Source organism: Chroicocephalus ridibundus, chromosome 4 (genome assembly GCF_963924245.1).
Source record: "Chroicocephalus ridibundus chromosome 4, bChrRid1.1, whole genome shotgun sequence".
NCBI classification, from domain to species: Eukaryota; Metazoa; Chordata; class Aves; order Charadriiformes; family Laridae; genus Chroicocephalus; species Chroicocephalus ridibundus.
Genome location: NC_086287.1, coordinates 67,954,545 through 67,970,444, shown reverse-complemented (window position 1 = coordinate 67,970,444; position 15,900 = coordinate 67,954,545). Strand labels below are relative to the sequence as shown.

General features: G+C 41.8%; 1 protein-coding gene across 3 annotated transcripts in view; it reads right to left on the bottom strand.

Annotated features, from left to right (window-relative positions):
- Nucleotides 1-119: 119 nt before the first annotated feature.
- Nucleotides 120-15,900, bottom strand: part of FANCM (FA complementation group M) — a 71,477-nt gene continuing 55,696 nt past the window's right edge. Inside the window, exons 14-23 of one of the 3 annotated variants that reach the window (XM_063333729.1) lie at nt 10,971-12,963; nt 9,486-9,565; nt 9,293-9,361; nt 8,621-8,758; nt 6,055-6,211; nt 4,962-5,068; nt 3,885-4,451; nt 2,736-3,120; nt 870-1,161; nt 120-389 (exon numbers count right to left, since the gene is read on the bottom strand). In XM_063333729.1, coding sequence (XP_063189799.1) covers nt 242-389; nt 870-1,161; nt 2,736-3,120; nt 3,885-4,451; nt 4,962-5,068; nt 6,055-6,211; nt 8,621-8,758; nt 9,293-9,361; nt 9,486-9,565; nt 10,971-12,963 — 3,936 coding nt within the window. In that variant the 3' untranslated portion in view covers nt 120-241. Of the gene's footprint in view, nt 390-869; nt 1,162-2,735; nt 3,121-3,884; nt 4,452-4,961; nt 5,071-6,047; nt 6,212-8,620; nt 8,759-9,292; nt 9,362-9,485; nt 9,566-10,970; nt 12,964-15,900 lie in introns of those variants that run through there. The other 2 variants (XR_010070882.1, XR_010070883.1) reach the window with 2 other exon arrangements.

The window sequence follows — 15,900 nt, the reverse complement described above, 5'->3', positions numbered from 1 at the left end:
GGTATTCACCCCGACAGCCGTGGAGGCATGGGTCTGTGTGGCACAGCAGGCAAGTGTGGGATCCTGCTGGAGGCAGAGGCGGGGGGGAGTGCTCAGCAGAGAGCCAGAAGTGGGCTGTAGCATACCAAAAGCCCTGATGTTTCCGCAAGATTTATTTACATATTTTACAGTGAATCAAAACTCAGTAAAGTGCAGTTAAAAGAAAAGAGCCTGGGAGTGCAGAAACCAAGCTTCGCTCCCCTCAGCTCTTGGCAGCTGCGTTGCTTCTCCCCTTCACGCAGAGGTCCTGGGGCAGCAGCTGTGCGTCAAACCCATAGTGGAGGTAGCGGTAGATCTCCTCTGCCTTCTGCTGGCTGACCTGGGCGCCCACAGCAATGTCCAGCGGGGAGCTGTAAGAGACCACAGCAGGAAGGCACCTCACCTACAGCCTTTTGGAGTCCAGTAGACAATATTGGGACAAAAGGGGAAAGCACCAGTGGGCAAGAAACATCCCATGTGAAGAGAGGAACAGAAATGCTATGAGCTGCTGGCAGTCACCTCTCTGTGAGGCTGTGAGCACGCCAGCCTAAGCAAGCTTAAGAGCACTGCAGAGAAAAGGGAATGGCATGAAAGGGGAGAGGAAAAGGTACAGCAGCAGGGGGGATGGTGGAAGCAGGGCCCATGTCATGGCCCTGGTCCGCTCAGCTGGAAGAGCCTGAGAACAGCATAAAGAGCAGGGCAGGACTGGGGCGGAGACAGGAAAGCTCCTGGGGAGCTCCGACAGTAACAGAAAGGTGCAGAAAGGATGTCTGAGCAACTACCTGAGCGGGAGGTTGCGGATGAGACAGAGGAGCGAAAGGAAAGTCAGGCCTCAAAGCACTTGCTGTTACCTGTTGACCATCTTCTTCACGGAGTCAAAGTGATGGCACATGTTGAGAGCTGCCAGATAGCTCAGATTAGGAATACTCAGGTAGAAGTTGAGCATTTCCCGTTTGTGACCCTCCAGCTCCGTTGGCACGCGAATGGCAGTGTCTTTTCTTTGCTCCACCAAAGCCAGGTCTTTCAGCAAACCAGCAGTTTCCTCTTGGCAAGAGCTAAAAAGAATTCGGACCCCAGCCTGGACCAAGGCTGAGAGCACACCATCATAGTACTGCGTCCTCTGGAAAAAGCGTGTCGTTTCTCCTGCAGAGTGAGAATCTCAGTGAGATTTTACTTTAAGAAGTGCTAGATGACTGCAAAAAAATCTCATTAATTGTTTGCAAAGCCAAACTCCTCAAAGATCCCCGGCTTTGAGAACTCACAAACAAAAACAAGATGAGGGAAACCATCTCACGGAAAGGAGGCAGCAGGGGTCATGGGAGCAGGATTTACTTGGTTATTTGAGAGGTAGACTTTAGGAATTTACACTGAAAATGCAAATTAAACATCATTAGGAGAGAGGATGGGGAGGAACACATGGTTAAGTGATGAACAACAGGACAGATGATAGAAATGAGAAGAGGTTTTGTAAAGCTACAAAAGTAAGAATGCACTCAAACTCTGTGTCAAACAAGAAACAAGCAGCACTCTGGAAACAGCGTCATGAGAAAAACTGGACAAAGCACTGAAAACAAATGTCACCTTCAGCAACGAGGTAAAAAGGCAGCTCAAACGCAATCCACTTATCTACAGCTCCCGCTGAGAAACATCATCTTTGGTGACCAATTCTATCATTGTTTCCATATCCAAACCATCAATAAATTAGATTTACGTCACAAAAACAAAGCTGCATCCACCACAATTTGATTTCAATAGTGAAGGTTTATATCCCAGAACATCTGTAATTTCATTGGAGCTGGGAGCTCCAGTTCCATTTGCTGTGAAGCAGGTGCAAGCAAGACCTCTCCATTATTTTCTAGGTGGCACTGAGAATAGACAGCATTAGTAAAGTCATTTGATTGCGTAATTTGGATCTTGGGATCAAAACAGATGGCTTGTCCAAACTATATAATATAAAGAAATAGTCCTGAATTTTCCACAAATGGTTAATCAGTTCAGGAGGTGACTTTGAGACTGCTCTGTTCTGTGCTTTGTGACACAAGGCAATAGCTCAAACATGGGTTTCCCAAAGTAGCTCTTTGTCGGAGCTCTCTTTTTGTCTTTTTCTAAAAACTGATTTAATGCAGCTAATTCTCTTTCGCTTGTCCCAGCAGCAGCCATTACCGGTTTGGTCTCTACACTCTGGAGGTGGACTCAGCAGGTGGGATGGTGTGCACAGGAGCTACCAGTCTCACTGGCGCTAACCCCTGAGAGGTTTCCCATAGTTTGACAGACACCACTCGTTACATCACTGCTAAAAAAAATACTTGAGTCCACTATTATTCTAGTGCTCAGCACAGATAAGGTTGTGCTTGTTCCTTTACTGTACTATTCTCACCTTGTTGAAATCTGTCTTGAAGTTGGGGGGTTTCTGCACATATTAATATGGTCAGTTATAAATGTTTGAGTTAATAATTACTGAAGCAGGGAAAAGCAAGTTAAGGAATGAATCCCTCTGGATCCAGTTGTATATTTCTGCCTATATTAAATGGCTCTCAAAAGCAAAACAAATTGTAATGCTCAGCTGATGACCTTATTAACGTAAGATTCCTACAGAGACTAGAATACAGGTTTTCAATCTACTTTCCATCCCATGTTATACACAAAGCTGGTGTGGCCAGTGCAAGCCTTGAGCAGACCAGTGCGTCCCCATGCCACCCCCGCCTGGGAACACCTACCTGATTTAATCCTGTCCTTCTCCACAATCACACATATTCTCTCAAACATGCTCTGCAGGCGCTGGAGCCGCTGGGTGACTTTATTCCTGTTCACAGAGTTCAGCAATTCTGACAGAAATTTCCTTTCCACGGCCATGCGGTTGCTGACAATGTAATCGCTGCTGCTCAGCGAGCAAACCTGCACCTTCACCCCATGAACGGCCTTCAAGGCAGAAATCACCTCTGCACCAGAGGAGATCTCCCGGCTGTCAACCAGAATAACGAGTGGAGAGTTTTTCTCCAGAGGGTTGCGTGGAAACAGAGCTGTAGCTGGAGAGGAGTTTGTGGCAGCCGAATGAGGTGGAACTGAAGTGTTCCTGCAGGTGTTCTTCAAAGAACTTTCCACCTGTAAATGATGACAATCAATCACATAGTATTTCTAAGAGATCAGAGAAGCATAAGACCAAAGAAAACCATGCCAATAAAAAAGATGATTTCCAAATACTGATGCTTAACAGATACACTTTGTTCCACTTTTATTTTTCCAAAAATCCAATTAATAAAGTCTTTAAAAAAAGGTATTTTTTTGATATTGTAAAACACAAACACTTTCAGATTAACACTTTAATTCCCTATAAACAATCTCCCAAATTGGCTGATGTAATTATTTAGCACCTTGAATGACAAAAGCACACAGCCTTCAGTAACAAGTTCAACAAAAACTGAATACTGTAAACGTTACAAGTCAGGCAGAAAAGTGTAAAAGATCAGGAATCCAACCTCGGACTACGAAGGGTTTTAATTTAGGAGAGTGAACAAATACTTTATAACTACAAATGCCAAATAATTAGTGGACACTCTCTACTATTTGAAATAGATCCATATTCCTCCATGGTTGTCAGACTCAAGACAGTATCTAATCCACAAGTTTTATTTATTGACTGCTAAGATACTCTCCAAGTGACCCTGCGAGTACAGAAACCTCCTATATAGAAGAGAAGGGAGCCGATGTAAAGCAGTACCCGCAGACCCTGCTCCTTTGTCACCAGGAGCACCCTCATCCTTGCTGCGGTATCGCTGACGGCCCTCAAAACAAGAGGCTCCCACCACCTGGGCTTCTCTAGCAAAACATGAGACAAGGGGAAGGTCCTGTTTTGAATTAACACCAACCTCAGTGGGAGCCTGGAGACCCTCCTTCCCCGAATCAGAGCTAGCGACAGCTGGTGGAAAGCATGTGCTCCTGATTTGATAGTCTGTGTGAAAATCCAGCAGTTCAGATACTGAAGCTTTCAAGCCGAGAAGCATCTCACTCTTAGTCTCCACAGACTGACAAACACTGGTTTCCCCAGCAGTTTTTGTGTGCTGCGCAGAGGAGACTGAAGGCAATGACTTGGGTAACTCATCATTTTCCTGTTCTGCCCTGGAACAGTCTGTTTTCATGGGCTTCTCATTGCTGACACTTGTTTCTTCCCCACTGGAATCACTGAGAACAATAATTCGCGATGGTTTCCTCTTTTGCATGGGGACAGAGTACTTCTCTTCCACCCTGGCCTGGTTTAATTTTTTTCTGCGGCGAGTGAGGTATTGTTTTTTTCCACTAACAAAACTCTCATTATTTAGGAGATCAAAATTCACGCACATTTCCTCCTCACTAGATTCACTTTTTTTGCAAGTTTCCTCTTCCTCCTCTCCAACACAGAAACTGTCTTCTGCGTAAGTCTGGTCTTGCTCAGGAATCTGTCAGGGGAGAAACAAAACAAACCCAGTAAGTTTTGAAACACTGTAATGATCTTGCTCCTCCTCTCCATAAAGGCACTTGGCTTATCCAGTGCATCCTATGCCAGGGTACTGTGGGGCCCAGGAGCTCCTCACACCTCTCAGACCTCCCCTGCTGAACGTGCTTGGCAGTTCTGGAGCTACTTCCACGGCAGGCCCGACACGCTCCCAGCTGTGCCTGCAGCGAGCATACACGCAGATCTCGGTCAGGCCCCTGATGCGTCACCAGAAGGCTTTTAATGGGAATATTAATTGTATCACAGGAGAAGTGAGACTCGCTCACTAATACTGCTCAAACAGACGGGAATCTCCTTTGTGTGTCTCTGCACAGGGGGAAGGACTCTGAACCGCCACGCTTGCATACTCGAGACAAGCTGTGGTTTTGCCTGAAGACAGGCAGATTCCACACCTCGTACGGCAGGTGACACACAGTCAGAATTTCTCAAGGACAGCAGTCATTTTGTTTCATACCTGCGAGAAAATTTCCATGGTGTTGAATTCACGGTGAACCATTTTGTATCTATTGCCAAGAGCTGGACTACGCACAGATTTGAGGTAAACTCCTTTCATCTCACAGTCTAAATTAAAAAAGAGAAAAGAGAATACGGTATTAACAAGCATATAACTTTTAATTCATTATTGTTACATTGTGTTTTCCATATTAAGAAATTCCTTTATAGTCACACAAAACAAAAATTTGAAGTTCTCCAGACATCTCAGAAAACCCCAAAGCAAAGGAGTAGGTGTACCCAGCTTGCTGTCATGGAGGCTGCTATGTGGAAGGTTTTGTCTGTAGGCAGAGGTCCGGATACCCGCAGCAGGGAGAAGGGCAACGCTAACCACAGCAAACCCAAACCACTCAGTTTTCCGTGTTGCAAAAGTCTCTCCCAAAGCAGACGTAACTGATTTCAGAGGCTGGATGAGAATGGGGTGGTTTTATTGAAGCCCACACAGGATCTTACAGGGAAGAACTCACAATTTCAGTGGAGGAGAAAAATCCTCAACAATATCTGGGAATCTTAAATTGTAGTAAGACGATTGCCTCATGCACATATCCCAGGGAAAGACCAGGTTCATAAGCACAGGGGTAAATAAACCATCTTGGCCAAAAACCAGCACTACCTTCTCAGCTCTGTCAGCGTCAACACTGTAATTTTATCTTTAACATTCAAATTGTTATTTCATGTCATATTTTAAGTCTCTCTATAACAGAAGGATTCAGAAATTTCTAAGTGAAATAGAAAATTGCATTTCTGTTCAATCATAATGGTGTAAGAGGGGGAGGTTGACTCAGCGAGAGGCCATCTCCTGCCCCTGCAACCCTCAAAGAACTGGCTCCAGCCCGTCCAAAGCTATGGCATGGCAGAGGCTCCAGTGAGGAACTTACTACATAAAAAAACCATGCTAATTAAACCAGATAATGGATTTACCCCAGCTGAGGAGGTTACTGCTTCGCAGCTGACACATGCTGACATACCAGCTGACCGAATGGCCATGCCTCTTGTACACCATTTGCTAAGCAACACCCCTTATCTTAAAACCACAAACAACTCCCCTCATTCACCGTTTAACACTTGTGTGATCTCCACATCATCATTCAGGAACTGAGCAAGGGAAGAGGTCAGCTCCTTCTCTGTGTCATCGCTCTCATCAGATGAAACACCATCTGCATCTTGCTGGGACAGCTCAGCTTCTTCATCTAAAAACTGCCTTGCTGCACACTACAAGACAAAAAAATCCAAAAAAAATTGTAGTTAGAAGCTGGCCCCCAATTAACTAATGTTACCTAGAAGACCTCTGATCAAATCAGTTCATGAATTCAGAACATCAGCTGCTTACATGGTCACAGATATTAAGCTTCTGGCTTTGAAAAGAGAATCCCTTGCAGGGAAAGGTGATGTAAAGAAGACAAAGCTCAGTAAAACACACGACAGCGCACGATTCATTTTACTTGCTTTCAAAAATGTGTTTTGATTTTGAAGAGCTGGACTACTCGGAACCCAAGCCGGCTAGAGACTTCAGATACAGACTTCACTCTGGTTTGCCCTTTTCTGTTTAGGTCTTAGGATCGTTTCGTGAATTCATCAGGCAATGCAACTCGTTATTGAGAAAATGCTCATCTTTGGGGAAGATAAGGCACTTCACATGTGAACTGCAGTCCAGGAGACATAATACAGACCTTGGTTCTAAGTTCCATCAAAAACAGACAACACCACATTCACAAGAATGTACATAGAAAAAAAATAAATTAATTCAGGAAGATGTTTTGTCAGAGATACTTTGTATTAAATACTTTGTATTTTTCTCTTATAATTTCAGCTATAAAGTACTAAAGTAAAACATGAAAAAAACAAAAAACATTGTGTCCCAATTAGTCCAAAAGAATGATTCGTTTGCCTTCAAAATACGTTGAATGAAAAGCACAAGGCTGTAAATTGTTTTTCAGTACATGGAAGACAAGGGCATCTTGTGCTAAAATAAGTGACATCTCCGATTTTCAAATTTTTCTGTCTTTTAATTACTTGCTTACACCAATCAGTAAGCCTGAATGACAGGCCTTATTAATAGTTCCTTTTCTAGAACAGTTTTGATTGTTTTGAAACACACTGGAGGTCACCTGTTTACAGGAAAGAACTCTCAATGCTATTGCCAATTAGTCTTAATCCTTCTTATTTGTGAAGGACTACAGAGAGGACAAACCCTGCAGTGTGAAAAGAACTGAGACACCAGAAACTAACAGTCAAGAGTCTGGTCACGCTTGGAAACAAGAAGTTACCAGGTTCTTCAATTATTTATTGAATCTTTGAACTCAGCCAATGGCTGTTTTGGTCGCCTTGGACTTCTCACAATCTCCGTTAATGTAATTGCAGATCTCTGCTGCACTTACAACTCCATTGCCTGCACTTCTGGGAGAACACCCTAACTGGCGGTGGACTGATCAGAATGATTTTCATGTCTTGGATCTCCTGTGGATCTGGAGTTCTGGCATGTTCATCACTATGGATGTTTAGGTAAGATGATATGCGAAGGCAGAGTAGAATTTCATAAGCATACACGTTCTCTTTCCATGAACCTTTTGGTCTCACATTAAGAAAATGTTTAAATAAAATTGAAAGATTATTTTTCATCACTGATACTATAGGGGAGTCTCCATAATGAAGATTATCTTTAAAACATTAAAAATATCTAACATAATGTGCCCTGGAGCCCAAGCAGTAATTTCTGCTTAGCCAGCCATGCATATTTAAAAGCTTTTTCACTTACTATGAATATATAATTCTGGCCCTGCATCTTCTCCTGCATCCATTCCTGATGCAGTGACAGATTAAAGTGTAAAACACAAAGTTAAGATTTAAGCTTTGGGGTCGAGGGATCATTGCTGTCTTAAGATGTTCAAAGTCGAAACCATTGGAGTAGGTGGTAAACTCATATGAACAAGTATCTACTAGCGTAAGTTCTGGATGAGAACCTGAGGCTCCTGAGTCCAACTAATCTTTGAGTGTCTTCTACTCATAATGTAAATTGTTATTTTGCTTCAGAACATTATGATGCAGGGCCCTGCAGATCCCTCTGAAAGTCAGGCAATGGATGTGAGATTATCCAGTGTTTCAAGATATGATCTCAAATGTTTGCGATAAACTTGTGTGAAATAGCTGTGAGCCTCAACCCTCCTAAACAATGTCTTGAAAACAAACAACTGCCCAACTGTGTGCCTGCCACAACACAGTTGTACCATAAAGCTCCATTTTAGGCTCCAGAATGAGTGTCTCAATGACACAGTAAATTTTTTTCTTAAGTATGTGAAACCAGTGCTCAACATTACTGGCATTTTCATGTTTTTTAAAAATTTCAATATAGACAAATTATAAAATACTTTCAGTTCATTGTTGCAGTTTGAACAGAAAGTAAAATCTCACAAAGTCTCTTTCTGTCTTTTTTTGGGGGTTTTCTTTTGCAACACGTTCTGCTCGTGTTCAAAGACGCATTCTTCAGAGCCAGGTTGGCAATGTTGCAAATGTGCACTTAGACACACACAACACAGCACGGCAGTTTTCTACACTGCAACTTCAGTGCCAGCTGCTCCAAATACGACCTTCAACGTATTAAGAGACACACATAACGTCACATACCTTGTACGTAAAATTGCTCTTCACCTTTTGCCGTTTGGTACTTCTCAGCTTGTTTGTGTTACGAGCTGCTGAGCTGCTACTTCTGGTCCTGCTTGAGTTCTTCTGAAAATCCATGCTGTCATCACTGGACACGTCTGACTGGAGGAACATTTCACAAACACTTCAATAAAGACTAAAGCAACCAATATTTTAATTACACAGTCATCCTTCAACATCCGGGGTTTTTAAGCAACACCTGATTTTTTGTGATTGATTTGCTATGGTAAAATAATGCAATAATGCTAATCATCTTATTAAATACAAAAGGAACAGAAAAAAAATGTTATTTGGAAGAAAAATTAGGTAAAGTGTGACACGATTATTTTTTTTTCACTCAAAGCTTTGTGGTAGAAAGGTTATTTTACTGCCTTTCACAAAGGGAGAGGCTCAGCTCTCCTGCCTATAACAGTATCTCACTGCCAAACAACAACTGCGCAGTCGTCTATGGAGACCTCAGGAAAGAACTGAAGGATGGAAAGCAATTACATTCCAATATGCCTTAGGTCAGAGGGCATAAAATATTTTTAATAAGAACACTTGCCTACTGACTGAAGAAAGAGTAAATGTTTAAATATATACTCCATGAATGAGTTTGCATTATTTTTCTTCTGTCTCACCAAAGCACTTACTAACCATGTTAAGGGGGTGTCGGCGTTTTCTGATGGCACGGATCGGCGATTCAAAATCACTATCGTTCATACCCTATGTAAACAAAAAGAAGTACAATTGCAAAGGGCATTTTTGCTTTGGTGTTTGACTTATCATTTTGCTTCTCATCTTTTTGGCGTTTTTTTTGTTGGGTTTTTTTCCTTTTTCTAAGACTCACATCAGGAGACTTCAAAACATTCTTTTTTTTCCTATTTTGTCTCTGGAAAACGATCTCTTCTTCACTCTCACTGCTGGTTCCTACAGCAAAAATAGTAAACAACATTCACAAGAAAATGCCTTGTTCACAATACAATATTGCTATAACAGAGCAATCAAAATCTGTCTCTCTTATAAAAGTACCTACAAAGGAGATTACTTATTGATCTATGTGGCAAATATTGTTCTCTTTAGCCTTGTTAATCAAAATAAATAATCTCCAGCTGAGATGTACAATAAATCCTGCTTCCCAGGAGAGCCTCTGAGTGGAAGTGATTACGCCAGCAGTACAGATCGAGAAAAAGGGAGGTAAGAAATGAACCCAAGAGAAGTCATCCTTAAAAGTTGAGTAAGAGTTACACTTCTGGAAGCATTTTGTAATACATGTCCCTTTGGGTGCACTGAAACAAACACAGAACTCACTAAAACGTCCTCTCGCCAATTCCTTTTCAAACAACCCCAGCAGTTTTTGATTTTACAAAGGACTACCTTTATGAAATACAAGATCTTCCTTCACATCCTGTATGACAAAGGCCCAGTGCTGGCCGAGCCCCGGGACTGGGTGCAATGGGTGTGCTGCCCCACAGCAGGCTGGGCATTAACTGCCCCTGCGGCACTGCCGGAACTTCCCTCTGTGTCTGTGAGGGTACAGCAGGAGACGGGGGGTGGAGAGTTGGTTCTGACTAAATCGCTCAAATGTTTGAATTTCTTTAAGGAAACACATAAAATTCCCCAACATTCCACTTCTAAAATAACATATTTAAATACCAATAACTATCATTTCAACAACACACGCTCCCCGGGGAGGTTTTCAAGACCCGAGCAGACAAAGCCCTTAACAACCTGATCCAGGTTCAGTGCTAACCCTGCAATTCTAAAACAACAATTTGGGGTTTTTTGTGGTTTTGGTTTTGTCTCTTCTGGTGTTTTGGTTTGTGGTTTGTTGTTTGGTTTTGGGTTGGGGTTTTTTTTGTTGTTGTTGGTTTGGTTTGGTTTTTTTTTTTAAATGTGGAGTTTCTATTCCTCAGAAACAATGACAGGAAAAGAAGGAAGACATGGATTCAGGGACTCTGCATGGATACAGATGCAGGTGATTACGGATCAGATGGTGAGAAGCTTAAGAAAGGGCTGTGAATGCAGTTCTGGTCACACAGTTATGTCTGGCACGGCTGCACTGTAAGCACTTGTGCAGAGGTATGAGAGGTTTAATTCTGAATATTTCCGCCAACACGTGTGCATGCATTTCAGCCTCAAATGGCTAAGCGCATATGCAGGGTTAAGATTCTGGAAAGTCTCATTGACCCAGCTTCTAATATTACAACCATTATTCCCTTTTCCTTTCATCCTTCCCACCTAAGTCATAAACCAAACTGAGGATCCAAAAGATACTGAATTCTGTTTAAATAAACATGAAGATATTAAGTAACTGTACCACTGAAATCCCTACCTGCAGCAGGAGACACACGTAAACTACGAAGGGTGGTGTCTTCCAGGGTTTCGGTTCTTCCTAAAGGGGAATCAAGTGCATCCACAGCTGAATTCCCAAAGTTCTGCCTGCGTGGGCTTTTATTTACTTTATCTGCGAGAGGCACCTCTGGAATTTCCTCCCTGGCACTAGAGAAGACATTCATAGGAATTCTTTTGGCAGCTTGAATATTCATAACCTTTCTACTTGTTGGGGTCGGAAGTGCAGAAGCCAAAGCTTTAGGTGATGCATTTCCTGTTCTTCTGGCTCCTGCCTCCAAGAAAGGCCCTGCAGCAGCAGCAGCCTCAGCCTCAGCCCCTTCTCTGGCACTCGCGGTCCTGCTCTGGAATGGCAACGGTGTGGAAATGGCTCCTCTCTCAAGACTTCTGCAATCCCATTTTGGCGATGTTTCAAGTCTGGAGATATCATTTAGTAATTCTTTTTTATCGTCAGTGGATTTAACATCTGCATGAGTCCCCAAGGCATTGTTGAATTTTCTGGTATTATTTGTATTTATATTTTCTTCAAAGACTTCACTCTCACACTCTTCGATGGAAAATCCCAGATCAAAGGTAACAGAAAACAATTCTTGAGAACAGTCATAAAGATCATGGTTATCCAGACCCTGCTCAGTCACACTAATATCTCCTGACTCTTCCAGGGTGGTAGTTTTACCGACTATTGGCCGCTCCTTAGGGGTTCTGTGGGTGTCCTTGCAACATACCTCCAAGGGAAGCCACGTGGGGCTGTGCTCTGGGGCTGGCCCAGCACCACTTCCACCACAACCTGACCTGACTAAGCGCTTGTTACTCATGGAAAAACTCACATTATTTGTGTCATCAAGGTGTTCATCTTCAAACAAATGTATACTCTTCTCTTCAACAATCACATTTTTCTTGTTCGCTTTGAGATGTTCTTTATCTTTTTGAACAAAATACTTACTTGACGGGTTATTTGTCAGAGTGTGACTTATTGTTGGAGTTTTCTTTTGGATTTCAGTCAATTCTTCATTGTCAAACAGACTGTCAAAGCTGTCATTGAAGTGAAGTTCCTCTTTGGCTTTAACAGCAGCAGTCTCAGAAGATGTTGCAGTTTTTGAAAAGCAGGTACTTACAGAAGCCCACAATTCACTGTTGACTTTCAGTTCAGGATTTTCAGAGAGCAGCAGTGAACAGTTAGCTTCTGAGGGTGCAGGAAAGACTCTGTCCCACAGTTTCTCTGAATAACTACCAGAAATAACTTTTTGAAAAGGACATAGTGTTTCTTCATTTCTCATTATGTTTTCAAAATCATAAAGTTTATTCAAAGAGGGAGGAGATTGTGATAAAAGCCTTTTCACATGGGAAAACGCTTGCTTTAACCAAGAGGGCTCCTCAGATGGTCTCACAAGCACGAATGAATCCACGTATGATTCAGGAAGATAAAATAAGTCAGAGGATACAGGTGATTTCTCAACTGTGAAGCTACTATAACCCGAATCTGCGTGGTTTGTCTCCAGTGACCTACAAGCTTTATCTACAGTTTTGTACTCCTTTGTTCCTGCACTTTCATGATTTATAGTACTTTCACTGTTGTCACATAAGTCAATAAATTCATTTAAGTCAAATGTCACCGCTAGTTCCTCATCTTTTTGACTGCCCTGGTCAGTATTTTCATCCAGAGCAAGTCTTTTTGCTGAGCAAGAAGCTGAGGTGTTACTATCTGTGGGCAACGCAGATTCTAAATTTAGTCCAGAAGTTCTTGTAGGACTCTTTGGTTTTGTTACTTTAAATGTGGTAAAGAATTCACTCCTGCTATCATTTGTATCCGTTAAAAACGGTTTTACTTTTGATCTGTGCGCCATGTCTTTTGTCGATGAGCGTGCTTTCTGATCAAATGTGGAGCTGGTCATGGAAAGATGCCTTTTATTCCTTTGAACATTAACATCTTCAAGATGTAAGTGAGGCTGAATCTCCAGTTCATAGCTGCAATCTCCCTGGTGACAAACACAGTGCAACATTTACTGTAAATACATACAGGCTTACAAGGAGTTGTCATAAGGATATTTAAAACAAGTGACAAAGGTTTTTATACTCCTAAAGGTTATTAGAAAGGAGAAAAAAAAAAAAAGGAAACTGCTTTGCATTTAAGGTCACAACTTTCAAACAAAACGTTTACTGGCAGCAACTGAAAATCCATGCTTGGGTAGTCAAACCATCAAACCTGAATGTTTTAGAAAGACCAAAAGATACCATGCGTAAATAAAGACGGCATTTACCAGAGCAGCAAGGCAAAAATTCTGCACTGTCGTGCAGTTAAGATGCAGTTCTCAGAACATTAACAGCAAGCAACGTCACTGAGCTAATACAATGTGCAAGGTCCTATGTCCTTGGATGGGCTACTGCTTGCAGGCTGTAGCTGTGGAGGACCAGGAAATTGCCAAAGGTGCTGTGAGCAAAAGAAACCCTTATTCAAGCACAAGTGAGCCTAGAGTTCTCTGTTCTCTTTGCACTGTCACTGTAATTCGGCTATTGCCATTGATGGCACATTAAGAACTTCTCACTTACATACTCTGAACTTTTTTTTTTTTTTCACAGATGGTTATTAATCATCCGTTCAAAAGACACTGACCTAGGCAACCAACTCTTTTACAAATACACTTGAAAAAAGCACAATAGACGTTGCCATTGCTCCCAGAGAGGTATCCATACAAGGACTGCCTGGATTGAAAAGCTACTTATTTATTGTCTTTCTCACTCTCTCTTTTAAATTAAGATTTCAAAATTAATGCATGCAATCTCCAAAAGGAAGAGTAGGGGTCAAATGAGGCTCTGAAAGCAATGCCTTGAAATACTCCTTCAAAGTTCAAACCTGTTTCACTAATGAAAAATAAAAATGAAGATGTAAGATCTAAACAGATGGTACAATTACTTTTTAGCAGCTCAGTCAGATGAATCCCTAGACTCATTAATCCCTGAAATTAAACAAGGTATCTTTATAGAATAGTGTGTGATAAAACTGACTTCTACAATAAGAGGTTACCTGCTTCCTATACGAGTAACATTCTCCAAAAGTCTTACCATCTATAAATAGGAAAAAAATGAGGTCCTCATCATCATAACTTCCTGAACCCTCCTCACTGTCCCACGAGAATATTATTAGAGCAGTTCTACTTCAGCTTGTGCTAGCCATGCTGATAATCACTCTCCAAACTCCATATCTGTATCTCCCAGTAGCGTACAGTAACCTCCCATCCTGCTCTAGCTCTTCACAAGCCAGACCTGTCACTGCCCATCATAGGTACCCAGCCAACGTGCAGACTCTTCTCCTGTGGGCATAACCCCTTGTCTTCATTCAGAGAGAATAGGACTTATCATTTCTTCAACACTTGGCCTCTCTGTAATTGAGTTCCTAAGAAAGTTTCCAGAGCTGTTCTAACCAATGACACCGTGACACCAACATCTTGATAAAACTGGGACCCCTGGGACATCTCTTCCAAAAGAGACTGCGAAGAAATTAAACAGCTGGGGTTTCCACAGATTATAGACCTGGAGCTGCTGTTAAACAACCTTTTACTGCTACACTCCTTACAGCAGCCAGAGGAGTCAATCATGGAAAACAAGGTTTGAAAAATACTCTGGAAAGTCATTTTATCCAATTACACAAAGCAGAAACAGCCATACCTAAAATTGCTGCTGCCTAGCTTGCCTAAATATATTCCTGAGCACAGGATTCGAAGCTGTCTTCCATGCATTTGAAGGCTGATCACATCCTAACACAGTTTTGCATCCTCTCTGGTTGCAGTGGATGAAGCATATTATCCAGTATTAACAGCATCTTTTCTCTCTCAATAATAATGAAGTTACTATTTAGATTTTATCACTAACTTCATGTACGTGCCACAGAAAGAATCGTATGCAGAATAAGTAAGGCAGGATGTGTGTACAGGCTGCTTTGGGGACAGGGTACGGCTGGTTTCAAACCCTGTTGCCAGCACTGACACCCGTGTGTCAGCGACAATGTACGCGACTGTGTGTGCCCAGCGCAGCAGGAGAACGCCCAGGGAGGGAGTTCAGTTGCTAGAGATTCATCTCTAAAGGGCTGTGAAACCCCTACTCCATTTGTCACTACAGAAGATGTTACTCAGCTGCTACACACTTACTGCCTATGCTTAGGCTACCCATTTATAAACATACCCAAAAAACCTAAGAGTTATGATTTTTTAAGAAGAGACCTCCAAGGAGATCCCCCGACTATACAGGCTGACTTATAAGAAGTCTTAATACCAAAATAGTGAAGAAAACAATTACTATGAAAGGGTTAAAGGATTATTCTGATACATGTGTGTTCTAAATAATTAGTTTCCCTCAAGCTCAGTCAAAACACAGAATCAAGATATGGAAGTCTTTGTATGAAATCAGAGGAGAAACAAACAACAACCAACATAACCTGGTCCAATTAACTTCACAAATATCATCTGAGGAGATTACACATTTGGTTTACAAGATAACGGTGTTGATAATGATATGTTTAGATTTATGTAAGTAATGACTGAATGTTGCATAATATTTCAATTAAAGTATTCAAGCATTATAAGAACACAACTTATATTAAATGGATTAAAGATTGATTAGCTGCCAAACCACTAAGCCTTATTGAAACAGAAGTAGGTGATGCTCTTCCCACCCAATACACTCCTAAGAGGCACAGCGCAGACCATTCTTGGCCCTATATTATTCTGCATTTTTTTAAGTAACCCGAAGTAAAGCAAAACTATGCAAACCTGCAGGAAAAGATGAGGGTTGTGAATAGGTAAAAGGATAATTCAAATCACAACTAGACCAGAGGCAGAGCACATAAGAGCAAATCATTTATGTTTTCATATGGCCAAACATGAAGTTGTATGTTTAGGACAGTAAGAAGTAACAGAACT